The 14,977-nt window shown below is 44.9% G+C and overlaps 1 protein-coding gene across 14 annotated transcripts in view; it reads left to right on the top strand.

Annotated features, from left to right (window-relative positions):
* The window catches only part of LOC106566233 (plasma membrane calcium-transporting ATPase 2), a 222,253-nt gene that overhangs the window by 38,161 nt on the left and 169,115 nt on the right, over positions 1–14,977 (top strand). For 13 of the 14 annotated variants that reach the window (XM_045691977.1, XM_014134115.2, XM_045691982.1 and 10 more), the window contains exon 2: positions 6,851–7,607. In XM_045691977.1, the coding sequence (XP_045547933.1) occupies positions 7,403–7,607 (205 nt within the window). In that variant the 5' untranslated portion in view covers positions 6,851–7,402. Of the gene's footprint in view, positions 1–6,281; positions 6,398–6,850; positions 7,608–14,977 lie in introns of those variants that run through there. The other variant, XM_014134111.2, reaches the window with a different exon arrangement.

The following is a 14,977-nucleotide window of genomic DNA, read 5'->3' as shown; positions in this document are numbered from 1 at the left end:
GATCCATACAGCACCATGCTGTACCTACTGATCCATACAGCACCATGCTGTACCTACTGATCTATACAGCACCATGCTGTACCTACTGATCCATACAGCACCATGCTGTACCTACTCATCCTTAGTGTTGATACCACCTGTTTATCTGCTGGTCTCCCCTCCAGCTAACATTAGTGTTTATACCACTTGTTTATCTGCTGGTTTCCCCTCCAGCTAACATTAGTGTTAATACCACCTATCCCCATCGTCTGTTTAATCTGCCGTATTTACCGTGTTTGTAACGTCTGCTTCCGACTCACACTCTCAAACATCTATATCCTCTGAACGTAGCTCACTCTCCAGATCCCAATCACCTGAATTCTGATCACCTGTTCATACACCTGTATGTCATTATCACACACTATTTAGTTCAGTTCTTTGCACCCCATCACTGTGAGGTATTGTTTGTTTTGATTAACACTTCCATTCAGTGTTTCCCCGTGATTTACTCCTCCCGTGTTTGATAGGTTTTGCCTGCCTCACGAACGACACCTTTTGCCTATTCCCTGCCTGTACTTTAGCCTATCGGATTTCCTGTTATCAACCTATTGCCTGATCTCCCGGACTACGTTATTAGCCTTTTCCCTGCCTGTACTGTTGCCTTTTTGGACCCCCCTGTGTATGACCTTCTGCCTGCCCCTGGACCCAGCTACCTGCCTCCTCCTGTGGTCCTTTACAAATAAACACCTACTGCGCCCTGCGCTTGAAACCATCTCTCTGTCTCCCCTCGCGTTCATTACAGTGTTCCTGTAGCACAGTGCTGAGCTTTTACCCACACGCCGTGTCGTGAGGAGACAGGGAGTGTGTGGAGACACTGTGTGAGCATGCTCAGTGGTGGCTTGGATTTGAGAAGCTGTGTGTGAATGTCTTTCTACTCTGCCTGCCGTTAATATTTACGAGCCGCGTCCTGATTTAGCCATGACTCGGTACAGCGGCTCTTTCTTGGAAAGATGTGAACAGAGCGTTACAGGAAAACTGATGGTTTTGCTTGTTACTGACTGAAAGATACAGGAGATAGAAGAGACAGTAAAGACAGGAGAGATATAGGAGGTAGAGACAGACAGGAGGGATATAGGAGGTAGAAGAGACAGTAAAGACAGGAGAGATATAGGAGGAAGAAGGGACAGACAGGAGAGATGCGAGGTAGTAGAGACAGTAAAGACAGGAGAGATATAGGAGGTAGAAGAGACAGTAAAGACAGGAGGGATATAGGAGGTAGAAGAGACAGTAAAGACAGGAGAGATATAGGAGGTAGAAGTGACAGACAGGAGAGATATAGGAGGTAGAAGAGACAGTAAAGACAGGAGGGATATAGGAGATAGAAGAGACAGTAACAACAGGAGAGATATAGGAGGTAGAGACAGTACAGACAGGAGGGATATAGGAGATAAAAGAGACAGTAAAGACAGGAGGGATACAGGAGGTAGAGACAGACAGGAGAGATGCGAGGTAGAAGGGACAGTAAAGACAGGAGAGATATAGGAGGTAGAGACAGTAAAGACAGGAGGGATATAGGAGATAAAAGAGACAGTAAAGACTGGAGGGATATAGGAGGTAGAAAAGACAGTAAAGACTGGAGGGATATAGGAGGTAGAAGAGACAGTAAAGACAGGAGAGATATAGGAGGAAGAAGGGACAGACAGGAGAGATGCGAGGTAGTAGAGACAGTAAAGACAGGAGAGATATAGGAGGTAGAAGAGACAGTAAAGACAGGAGAGATATAGGAGGTAGAAGAGACAGACAGGAGAGATATAGGAGGTAGAAGAGACAGTAAAGACAGGAGGGATATAGGAGATAGAAGAGACAGTAACAACAGGAGAGATATAGGAGGTAGAGACAGTAAAGACAGGAGGGATATAGGAGATAAAAGAGACAGTAAAGACAGGAGGGATACAGGAGGTAGAGACAGACAGGAGAGATGCGAGGTAGAAGGGACAGTAAAGACAGGAGAGATATAGGAGGTAGAGACAGTAAAGACAGGAGGGATATAGGAGATAAAAGAGACAGTAAAGACTGGAGAGATGTGAGGTAGTAGAGACAGTAAAGACAGGAGAGATATAGGAGGTAGAAGAGAAAGACAGGAGAGATATAGGAGGTAGAAGAGACAGTAAAGACAGGAGAGATATAGGAGGTAGAAGAGACAGTGAAGACAGGAGAGATATAGGAGGTAGAAGAGACAGTAAAGACAGGAGAGATATAGGAGGTAGAGACAGTACACAGGAGAGATATAGGAGGAAGAGACAGACAGGAGAGATGCGAGGTAGTAGAGACAGTAAAGACAGGAGAGATATAGGAGGTAGAAGAGACAGACAGGGGAGATATAGGAGGTAGAAGAGAAAGACAGGAGGGATATAGGAGGTAGAAGAGACAGACAGGCGATATATAGGAGGTAGAAGAGAAAGACAGGAGGGATATAGGAGGTAGAAGAGACAGACAGGAGCGATATAGGAGGTAGAAGAGAAGACAGGAGGGATATAGGAGGTAGAAGAGACAGACAGGAGAGATATAGGAGGTAGAAAAGACAGTAAAGACAGGAGAGATATAGGATGTAGAAGAGACAGACAGGAGAGATATAGGAGGTAGAAGAGACAGTAAAGACAGGAGGGATATAGGAGGTAGAAGAGACAGTAAAGACAGGAGGGATATAGGAGGTAGAAGAGACAGACAGGAGAGATATAGGAGGTAGAAGAGACAGACAGGAGAGATATAGGAGGTAGAAGAGACAAACAGGAGAGATATAGGAGGTAGAAGAGACAGACAGGAGAGATACAGGAGGTAGAAGAGACAGTAACAACAGGAGAGATTGTAGATTCAATGATGGTAGAAATAGTGGAGACAGTAAAAATATAAAATACAATTTTATTTGTCATATGGGTGTAGACTTTACAGTGACGTCCTTCCCAACGATGCAGAGTTTAATAGTAACACAAGAGGAATAAAATACCCATGAATGGAGCTATATACAGGAAGTACCAGATCAATGTGGAGCTATATACAGGAAGTACCAGATCAATGTGGAGCTATATACAGGAAGTACCAGATCAATGTGGAGCTATATACAGGGAGTACCAGATCAATGTGGAGCTATATACAGGGAGTACCAGTACCAGATCAATGTGGAGCTATATACAGGGAGTACCAGATCAATGTGGAGCTATATACAGGGAGTACCAGATCAATGTGGAGCTATATACAGGGAGTACCAGTACCAGATCAATGTGGAGCTATATACAGGGAGTACCAGTACCAGATCAATGTGGAGCTATATACAGGAAGTACCAGATCAATGTGGAGCTATATACAGGGAGTACCAGTACCAGATCAATGTGGAGCTATATACAGGGAGTACCAGTACCAGATCAATGTGGAGCTATATACAGGGAGTACCAGATCAATGTGGAGCTATATACAGGAAGTACCAGATCAATGTGGAGCTATATACAGGAAGTACCAGATCAATGTGGAGCTATATACAGGAAGTACCAGATCAATGTGGAGCTATATACAGGGAGTACCAGACAATGTGGAGCTATATACAGGGAGTACCAGTACCAGATCAATGTGGAGCTATATACAGGAGTACCAGATCAATGTGGAGCTATATACAGGGAGTACCAGATCAATGTGGAGCTATATACAGGGAGTACCAGTACCAGATCAATGTGGAGCTATATACAGGGAGTACCAGTACCAGATCAATGTGGAGCTATATACAGGAAGTACCAGATCAATGTGGAGCTATATACAGGGAGTACCAGTACCAGATCAATGTGGAGCTATATACAGGGAGTACCAGTACCAGATCAATGTGGAGCTATATACAGGGAGTACCAGTACCAGATCAATGTGGAGCTATATACAGGGAGTACCAGATCAATGTGGAGCTATATACAGGGAGTACCAGTACCAGATCAATGTGGAGCTATATACAGGAGTACCAGTACCAGATCAATGTGGAGCTATATACAGGAAGTACCAGATCAATGTGGAGCTATATACAGGGAGTACCAGATCAATGTGGAGCTATATACAGGGAGTACCAGATCAATGTGGAGCTATATACAGGGAGTACCAGTACCAGATCAATGTGGAGCTATATACAGGAAGTACCAGATCAATGTGGAGCTATATACAGGGAGTACCAGATCAATGTGGAGCTATATACAGGGAGTACCAGTACCAGATCAATGTGGAGCTATATACAGGGAGTACCAGAACGGCTCTGCTCTGTAACAGCCCTCTGCTCTCTCTCTCTGCTCTGTAGCTGAGCCGTTCTGCTCTCTCTCTGCTCTGTAACAGCCCTCTGCTCTCTCTCTCTGCTCTGTAGCTGAGCCGTTCTGCACTCTCTCTGCTCTGTAACAGCCCTCTGCTCTCTCTCTCTGCTCTGTAGCTGAGCCGTTCTGCACTCTCTCTGCTCTGTAACTGAGCCCTCTGCTCTCTCTCTCTCTGCTCTGTAACAGCCCTCTGCTCTCTCTCTCTGCTCTGTAGCTGAGCCGTTCTGCTCTCTCTCTGCTCTGTAGCTGAGCCCTCTGCTCTCTCTCTCTCTGCTCTGTAACTGAGCCCTCTGCTCTCTCTCTCTCTGCTCTGTAACTGAGCCCTCTGCTCTCTCTCTCTCTGCTCTGTAACAGCCCTCTGCTCTCTCTCTCTGCTCTGTAGCTGAGCCGTTCTGCACTCTCTCTCTGCTCTGTAGCTGAGCCGTTCTGCTCTCTCTCTGCTCTGTAGCTGAGCCGTTCTGCACTCTCTCTGCTCTGTAGCTGTGCCGTTCTGCACTCTCTCTCTGCTCTGTAGCTGAGCCGTTCTGCTCTCTCTCTGCTCTGTAGCAGCCCCCTGCTCTCTCTCTGCTCTGTAGCTGAGCCGTTCTGCACTCTCTCTGCTCTGTAGCTGAGCCGTTCTGCTCTCTCTCTGCTCTGTAGCTGAGCCGTTCTGCACTCTCTCTGCTCTGTAGCTGAGCCGTTCTGCACTCTCTCTGCTCTGTAGCTGAGCCGTTCTGCACTCTCTCTCTGCTCTGTAGCTGAGCCGTTCTGCTCTCTCTCTGCTCTGTAGCAGCCCCCTGCTCTCTCTCTGCTCTGTAGCTGAGCCGTTCTGCTCTCTCTCTGCTCTGTAGCTGAGCCGTTCTGCACTCTCTCTGCTCTGTAGCTGAGCCGTTCTGCTCTCTCTCTACTCTGTAGCTGAGCCGTTCTGCACTCTCTCTGCTCTGTAGCAGCCCCCTGCTCTCTCGCTGCTCTGTAACAGCCCTCTGCTCTCTCTCTCTGCTCTGTAACAGCCCTCTGCTCTCTGCTCTGTAGCTGAGCCCTCTGCTCTCTCTCTCTCTCTCCCTCTGCTCTGTAGCTGAGCCCTCTGCTCTCTCTCTCTCTGCTCTGTAACTGAGCCCTCTGCTCTCTCTCTCTCTGCTCTGTAACTGAGCCCTCTGCTCTCTCTCTCTCTGCTCTGTAACAGCCCTCTGCTCTCTCTCTCTGCTCTGTAGCTGAGCCGTTCTGCACTCTCTCTCTGCTCTGTAGCTGAGCCGTTCTGCTCTCTCTCTGCTCTGTAGCAGCCCCCTGCTCTCTCTCTGCTCTGTAGCTGAGCCGTTCTGCACTCTCTCTCTGCTCTGTAGCTGAGCCGTTCTGCACTCTCTCTGCTCTGTAGCTGAGCCGTTCTGCTCTCTCTCTGCTCTGTAGCTGAGCCGTTCTGCTCTCTCTCTCTGCTCTGTAACTGAGCCCTCTGCTCTCTCTCTCTCTGCTCTGTAACTGAGCCCTCTGCTCTCTCTCTCTCTGCTCTGTAACAGCCCTCTGCTCTCTCTCTCTGCTCTGTAGCTGAGCCCTCTGCTCTCTCTCTCTCTCTCCCTCTGCTCTGTAGCTGAGCCCTCTGCTCTCTCTCCCTCTGCTCTGTAGCGGAGCCCTCTGCTCTCTCTCCCTCTGCTCTGTAGCGGAGCCCTCTGCTCTCTCTCTCTCTCCCTCTGCTCTGTAGCTGAGCCCTCTCCCCTCTCTCTCTCTGCTCTGTAGCTGAGCCCTCTCTCTCTCTGCTCTGTAACTGAGCCCTCTCTCTCTCTCTCTGCTCTGTAGCTGAGCCCTCTGCTCTCTCTCTCCCTCTCTGTTCTGTAGCTGAACCCTTCTGCTCTCTCTCTCTCTCTGCAGCTAAAAACCCTTCTGCTCTCTCTTCACTCTGCTCTGTAGCTGAGCCCTTCTGCTCTCTCTCTCTGCTCTGCTGTGGTGTGTGCTGGCGTCAGAGCGCTCAGAACCTCCCGCGCTTGCTCAATCACTCACTGCTCCCACTGCAGTGGCAGCCTCCCTCCCTCCGCTCTGTCCTCCTCTCTCTTGAGCACACAATGCGGCTCAGCAGCGCACACAGCCTGGGCTCTTACTCTCCTCATTCATCACCGGTACGGTCGCTCTGTTCTGCTCTTTACCACAGTCGCTGATATAGACTCACCGAGCTACCGCCCAGCCTGTTTTTCACCTTCTCTCTCTCGCTCTCTCTCTCTCTCTCTCTCTCTCGCTCCCTCTCTCTCCCCCCTCTCTCTCTCGCTCCCTCTCTCTCCCCTCTCTCACTCCCTCTCTCTCCCCTCTCTCTCTCTCTCTCTCTCTCTCTCTCCCTCTCTCTCTCCCTCTCTCTCTCCCCTCTCTCTCTCTCTCTCTCTCTCTCTCTCTCTCTCTCTCTCTCTCTCTCTCTCTCTCTCTCCCCTCCCTCTCTCGCTCCCTCTCTCCCCCTCCGCTCTCTCACCCTCTCTCTTTCTATCTCTCTCTCCCTCTCTCTCCTCTCTCTCCCTCCTCTCTCTCTCTCCCCCCTCTCCCTCTCTCCCCTCTCTCTCTCTCTCTCTCTCTCTCTCTCTCAGAAGGAGTAATGGAGAGGACCACCATGTAGACAGTTTGCAGCCAGAGAAAGAAGAGATAAGCTAGAAGAAGCTGCAGAATGGGAACATAACCTCTGGAGCGGCTCCTGATTGCTGCCATGAAAAGAAACGCACTAAGAACAGAAGGGATGTTATTATCTTGTGGACGGTACTACGCTCCTCTCGCTGGTCTAACTTGCTTCTCTTAGTGTTCTCCTGGATGGTCATGTGGTTATACGGTATTTTCTCCACGTCGCTCACTTAAGGGAACTGTCCGTACCTCAAACCGAGGATTTAGATGTTGCACCCTCTAGTCAGTCCGCGGGTGCTGCAGCATCGCAGGCTCTTTCTCTCTCTCTCTGACCTAGAGATCTATCAGTTTGGTTCCTCCGGTATCGCCGGGCACATTCCAGTGTCATTCCTCTCTCTCTCTCTCTCTCTCTCTCTCTCTCTCTCTCTCTCTCTCTCTCTCTTTCCCTTTCTTCATTTTGAGAATCTCTCTTTTCTCTCAACCTACACGACTCGTTAAGATACCGAGCAGCTAGTCCAGTCATCATGGGGGACCTGACGAACAGTGATTATTACGCTAAGAACCAAGGAAATGATGTCAGCAGTAACCACGAGGGGGGCTTTGGGGTCTCGGTCATGGAGCTACGAGACCTCATGGAGCTGAGAGGCAGCGAGGCGGTGGTTAAAATCCAAGAGGACTACGGGGACACGGATGGGCTCTGTCAACGACTCAAAACATCACCCACAGAAGGTGAGTCACACTTCACACCTTCCTCCGGGCTCTCTCACTCTGTGTGTGTGTGTGTGTGTGTGTGTGTGTGTGTGAGGGGGGGGGTTGTGTGTCAAACCCAGCAAGTGTTAAAGAGGTGCATGTTTTGTAACACTGAAGGCTATGATAATCCCATATGATGCAGTGCATGACATGTATGAATTAGAATTAGGTCACTTACACAATGTCTACGATTAAAACGCAGTGTCAATGATTAAAACGCTATGTCAATGATTAAAACGCTATGTCAATGATTAAAACGCTATGTCAATGATTAAAACGCTATGTCAATGATTAAAACGCTATGTCTATGATTAAAACACAGTGTCAATGATTAAAACACAGTGTCAATGATTAAAACGCTATTTCTACGATTAAAACACTATGTCTATGATTAAAACGCTATGTCTACGATTAAAACACTATGTCTATGATTACAACACTATGTCAATTATTAAAACACTATGTCTATGATTAAAACACTATGTCAATGATTAAAACGCTATGTCTACGATTAAAACGCTATGTCAATGATTAAAACGCTATGTCTATGAGTACAAAGCACCTCAGCCACTAAGTAATTTCAACGAGGACTAAAACAATGGTTGTGTGCTGAAGTAGTGTAGTCTAAAAACACTGGACAGCATAAGCAATGTTATATATCGAGTATATCATTTCTGTATCTAGAAGCACAGCTACCAGAAAAGCCTTTGAAACGCTTAAAGATACTGTTATATAAACAAGTTTTAAAACACAGTACAGCATATCCATCCACTACCGGCATACCCACATGATGTGTACGACCATGAGCACTTAAAACAGACATTTGAATGACAGTTATGAAATGCCTCTGTGCTGTGGTTAACCCCCTCCGTGCTGTGGTTAACCCCTTGCCTGACGGCCCTCCGTGCTGTGGTTAAGTCCTTGCCTGACGGCCCTCCGTGCTGTGGTTAACTCCTTGCCTGACGGCCTCCGTGCTGTGGTTAACTCCTTGCCTGACGGCCTCCGTGCTGTGGTTAACCCCTTGTCTGACGGCCCTCCGTGCTGTGGTTAACCCCTTGCCTGACGGCCCTCCGTGCTGTGGTTAACCCCTTGCCTGACGGCCTCCGTGCTGTGGTTAACCCCTTGCCTGACGGCCCTCCGTGCTGTGGTTAACCCCTTGCCTGACGGCCCTCCGTGCTGTGGTTAACCCCTTGCCTGACGGCCCTCCGTGCTGTGGTTAACTCCTTGCCTGATGGCCTTGTGCTGTGTTTAACCCCTTGCCTGACGACTCAAACTGAATTGTCCCTCTGCTCCATGTTCGCTACGTTCTTCAGTCTGAGACTGACATCGTCAAAGTCGCTTGTGGTGACGTCAAAAAGAGGGATGTTGTACAAAACAAAGTCATCAGTGATTGGATGATTTCTAACCAATCAGAGTATCAAAGCCAATGACGAATTTTCAAAAACACTGCTATACCCAAGTGTGTTCTGGCTGTTGGACAAACACCACGGTTTCTGGGACCAATCAGACGGTTTAGAAACCATAAGGGACGGATCAGATCCAGACCCATTGCGGAGAGAAGAAACTAATGTCCGTCGGCGTAGCATAACGTTTGGCCGGAGCAAGGAGTCTGGGTAGCCAGCCAACTTTGCCCCCTGTTAGTGTGCAGTAACATTGCTTTCGTTAGACATTCCCAGAGCCCTTCCTCTCGTCCTCATCCTAGCATCTCTCTCTCATCTCTCCGTCTCTCTAAATTAAATTCAAAGGACTTTATTGGCATGGGAAACGTATGTTTACATTGCCAAAGCAAGTGAAATAGATAATAAACAAAAGTGAAATAAACTATCAGAAATGAACAGTAAATATTACACTCACAAAAGTTTCAAAGGAATAGAGTCATTTTAAATGTCATGTTATGGCTATATACAGTCTTGTAATCATGTGGCTCAGGTGGTATAGCATGGTTCTTGTAATGTCAGGGTTGTGGGTTTGATTCCCACGTGGAACCAGTATGGAAAAGTACAGAAAATGTGTCTGCACACACTACTGTCAGTCACTCTGGATAAAAGCCTCCGCTAAATGACTGAAATGTAAGTGCAAAAGAAAAATGAAAAATAAACAGAAATATGGGTTGTATTTACGTAAGCAGTAGAGGAGGGGACTAAGCACACACTCCTGAGGAGCCCCTTGGTGAGGGTCGGCATTGTGGAGGTGTTGTTGCCTACCCTCACCACCTGGGGCCGGCCAGTCAGATGATCCAGTTGCAGAGAGAGTTGTTTAGTCTCAGGATCTTTAATTTAGTGATGAGCTTTTGAGGGGACTATAGTGTTGAATGCTGAACTGTAGTCAATGAACAGCATTCTCACATAGTTATTTGCCTTCTTGTCCAGGTGGGAATTGGCAGTGAGATTGCATCATCTGTGGATCTATTGTGTTGTTTTTTTCAAATTGGAGTGTGTCTGGGATAATGGTGTTGATTAGTGTCATGACCAGCCTTTTAAAACACTTCATCATTACATATTGGAGTGCTCCAGGGCGATAATAATTTAGTCAGGTTACCTTGGAACTCTTGGGAACAGGAACAATGGCTTGAAACATGTTAGGATTACAGACTGGGACCAGGAGAGATTGAAAATGTCTGTGAAGACACGTGCTATCTGTTAACCTGTTTAAACGTTTTTCTCATATCGGCCACGGAGAGCGAGATCACACAGTCAGGGGCTTTCACGTAAGGCACAGTGTAATATTCCTTAAAGCGAGCATAAAAGGCATTTAGCTGGTTTTGGAGCATCTCATGGTTGGGTTTCCCTTTGTGATCCGTTATCGTCTGCAATCCCTGCCACATACGACTAGTGTAGTAGCCGGTGTAACAGAATTCCACCTTCCTCCTATATTGTCCTTTTGAAGGTTTTGATGTCTTGCTTGGGGTCGTAGTGGGATTTCTTGTACGCGTCTACGTCTGTAGACTTTAGCTCAGCACATCTGTTGCCTGTAATCCAGGGTTTTTGGTTTGGATACTTTCTTATAGTCGCTGTGGGGACGACATCTATCTATGCACTTATTGATGAAGCGCGTGGCGGTGGTGGGGAACTCCTCAATGTTATCGGATGAATCCAGGAACATATCCCAGTCTGTACTAGCAAAACAGTCTTGTAGCCTCGAGTCTGCTTCGTCAGACCACTTCCATATTTCAGCGCATCACTGGTACTTCCTGTTTGAGCTTTTGTTTGTAATTAGGAAGAAGAAGAAGAAGGTAGTCATGGTCAGATTTGCTTATTAAGGGAGGACGAAGCAGTGCCTCGTGGGTAGAATAAAAGTGGTGTAGAGTTGTAGCGCCCCTAGTGGCGCAGGAGACAGGAAGTGAGGTAGGACGGTTTTATGTCTCACAGCGTTAAAGTCTCCGCCCACCTGAAACGCTGCCTCTGGGTGAGCGGTTTCGTGTTTGTTTATGGCTCCAGAGAGTTCGTTGAGTGCCAAAGTGGTGTTGGCTTGTGGGAGGAATGTAGACAGCCGTGATAATTACAGATGAGAACCCTCTTGGTAGATTAAAGGGTCTAAAGTTTACCATGAGGTATTCTATATCAGGTAGATTAAAGGGTCTAAAGTTTACCATGAGGTATTCTACATCAGGTAGATTAAAGGATCTACAGTTTACCATGAGGTATTCTATATCAGGTAGATTAAAGGGTCTGCAGTTTACCATGAGGTATTCTATATCAGGTAGATTAAAGGATCTACAGTTTACCATGAGGTATTCTATATCAGGTAGATTAAAGGATCTACAGTTTACCATGAGGTATTCTATATCAGGTAGATTAAAGGATCTACAGTTTACCATGAGGTATTCTATATCAGGTAGATTAAAGGATCTACAGTTTACCATGAGGTATTCTATATCAGGTAGATTAAAGGATCTATATCAGGTAGATTATAGGGTCTACAGTTTACCATGAGGTATTCTATATCAGGTAGATTAAAGGATCTACAGTTTACCATGAGGTATTCTATATCAGGTAGATTAAAGGATCTACAGTTTACCATGAGGTATTCTATATCAGGTAGATTAAAGGATCTACAGTTTACCATGAGGTATTCTATATCAGGTAGATTAAAGGATCTACAGTTTACCATGAGGTATTCTATATCAGGTAGATTAAAGGATCTACAGTTTACCATGAGGTATTCTATATCAGGTAGATTAAAGGATCTACAGTTTACCATGAGGTATTCTATATCAGGTAGATTAAAGGATCTACAGTTTACCATGAGGTATTCTATATCAGGTAGATTAAAGGATCTACAGTTTACCATGAGGTATTCTATATCAGGTAGATTAAAGGATCTACAGTTTACCATGAGGTATTCTATATCAGGTAGATTAAAGGGTCTATATCAGGTAGATTAAAGGATCTACAGTTTACCATGAGGTATTCTATATCAGGTAGATTAAAGGGTCTACAGTTTACCATGAGGTATTCTATATCAGGTAGATTAAAGGGTCTACAGTTTACCATGAGGTATTCTATATCAGGTAGATTAAAGGATCTACAGTTTACCATGAGGTATTCTATATCAGGTAGATTAAAGGGTCTATATCAGGTAGATTAAAGGATCTAAAGTTTACCATGAGGTATTCTATATCAGGTAGATTAAAGGATCTACAGTTTACCATGAGGTATTCTATATCAGGTAGATTAAAGGATCTACAGTTTACCATGAGGTATTCTATATCAGGTAGATTAAAGGATCTACAGTTTACCATGAGGTATTCTATATCAGGTAGATTAAAGGATCTAAAGTTTACCATGAGGTATTCTATATCAGGTAGATTAAAGGATCTACAGTTTACCATGAGGTATTCTATATCAGGTAGATTAAAGGATCTACAGTTTACCATGAGGTATTCTATATCAGGTAGATTAAAGGGTCTATATCAGGTAGATTAAAGGATCTACAGTTTACCATGAGGTATTCTATATCAGGTAGATTAAAGGATCTACAGTTTACCATGAGGTATTCTATATCAGGTAGATTAAAGGATCTACAGTTTACCATGAGGTATTCTATATCAGGTAGATTAAAGGGTCTATATCAGGTAGATTAAAGGATCTACAGTTTACCATGAGGTATTCTATATCAGGTAGATTAAAGGGTCTATATCAGGTAGATTAAAGGATCTACAGTTTACCATGAGGTATTCTATATCAGGTAGATTAAAGGGTCTGCAGTTTACCATGAGGTATTCTATATATGGTGAGAAAAAGCTTGAGATTTCCTTCACATATGAAGCAGCACACCAGTTGTTATTTATGAAAAAATCTAACAACGCCACCTTTCGAGTTCCTGAGAAGCTGCCGTCCGATCCCAGTAAAAAGTCATTGTAAACATAATGAAAGTCACTATATAGCAAAGTTGGGTTAGAACTAGTAAGATGTTGCCCTTATCTGTCAGCGTCATCCTGTCACACTAGAGCATGTTGTGATGTCATCCAGCTCTCAACAACTCCACCAGTGATAGATGCTGTATAGCATGTTGTCACGTCATCCAGCTCTCAGCAACTCCACCAGTGATAGATGCTATATAGCATGTTGTCACGTCATCCAGCTCTCAGCAACTCCACCAGTGATAGATGCTATATAGCATGTTGTCACGTCATCCAGCTCTCAGCAACTCCACCAGTGATAGATGCTATATAGCATGGTGTCATGTCATCCAGCTCTCAGCAACTCCACCAGTGATAGATGCTGTATAGCATGTTGTCATGTCATCCAGCTCTCAGCAACTCCACCAGTGTGGTTAAAACCTCTCTGGGAAATATGGGATGCTAGCATCCCACCCCGCCAACAGCCAGTGAAATAGCAGAGCGCCAAATTCAAAACAACAAAAATCTCATAATTCAAATTTCTCACACATACAAGTATTATACACCATTTTAAAGATAATCTTCTTGTTAATCCAACCACAGTGTCCGATTTAAAACAGGCTTTACGGCGAAATCATAGCATTAGATTATGTTAGGAAAGCACCTAGACAAGAAAAACCACACAGCCATTTTACAAGCAAGGAGAGGTGTCACAAAAACCAGAAAAACAGCTAAAATTCATCACTAACCTTTGATGATCTTCATCAGATGGCACTCATAGGACTTCATGTTACACAATACATGTATGTTTTGCTCGATAAAGTTCATATTTATATCCAAAAACCCCATTTTACATTGGCGTGTAATGTTCAGAAATGTTTTGCCTCCAAAACCTCCGGTGAATGAGCACATCAATTTACAGAAATACTCATCATAAACTTTGATAAAAGATACAAGTGTTATGCACAGAATTATAGATAAACTCTCCTTAAATGCAACCGCTGTGTCAGATTTCAAAAAAGCTTTACGGCGAAAGAAAACTTTGCAATAATCTGAGTACAGCACTCAGACATCAAAACAAGCCGTACAGATACGCCATTTTGGAGTCAACAGAAGTCAGAAATAGTGTTATAAACATTCACCTTTGATGATCTTAATCGGAATGCACTCCCAGGAATCCCATTTCCACAATAAATGCTCGTTTTGTTCGATAAGTTCATCTTTATGTCCAAATACCTCCATTTTGTTTGCGCGTTTAGTCCAGCACTCCAAATTCACTGAGCGCGCGAGATTAGTCCAGACGAAAATTCAAAATTGTTCTATTATAGTTCGTAGAAACATGTCAAACGATGTATAGAATCAATCTTTAGGATGTTTTTATCATAAATGTTCAATAATATTCCAACCGGACAATTCCTTTGTCTTTAGAATTGAAAGGAAAGGCAGCTCGCTCTCACGGCCGCATGCATGTTTGAGCTTATGCCAATTTTCCAGACACATGACTGAATCAGCTCTTATTCTCTTCCCATTCACAGTAGAAGCCTGAAACAAGGTTCTAAAGACTGTTGACATCTAGTGGAAGCATTAGAAAGTGCAATATGACGCCACAGACACTGTATACTGGATAGGCAATCACTTGAAAATCTACAAACCTCAGATTTCCCACTTCCTGGTTGGATGTTTTTCTCAGGTTTTTGCCTGCCATATGAGTTCTGTTATACTCACAGACATCATTGAAACAGTTTTAGAAACTTCAGAGTGTTTTCTATCCAAATCTACTAATTATATGCATATTCTAGCTTTTGGGCCTGAGTAGCAGGCATTTTACTTTGGGCATGTTTTTCATCCAAGCTACTCAATACTGCCCCCCTTTTCTAGAGCAGTATGTTTGTGTTTGTGGTTAGCGAGCCCTGTATGTGGTGGTGATGTAATTCCATTAAGCATATGTTGTGACCACAGAAATATGATCTGGGTTATTCTCCTGACATGTAAACAAATCTGTCAACAT

Source organism: Salmo salar, chromosome ssa12 (assembly GCF_905237065.1).
Source record: "Salmo salar chromosome ssa12, Ssal_v3.1, whole genome shotgun sequence".
Lineage (NCBI taxonomy): Eukaryota > Metazoa > Chordata > Actinopteri > Salmoniformes > Salmonidae > Salmo > Salmo salar.
The sequence above is the reverse complement of the archived record's forward strand: the minus strand, read 5'-3'. Positions and strand labels throughout refer to the sequence as shown.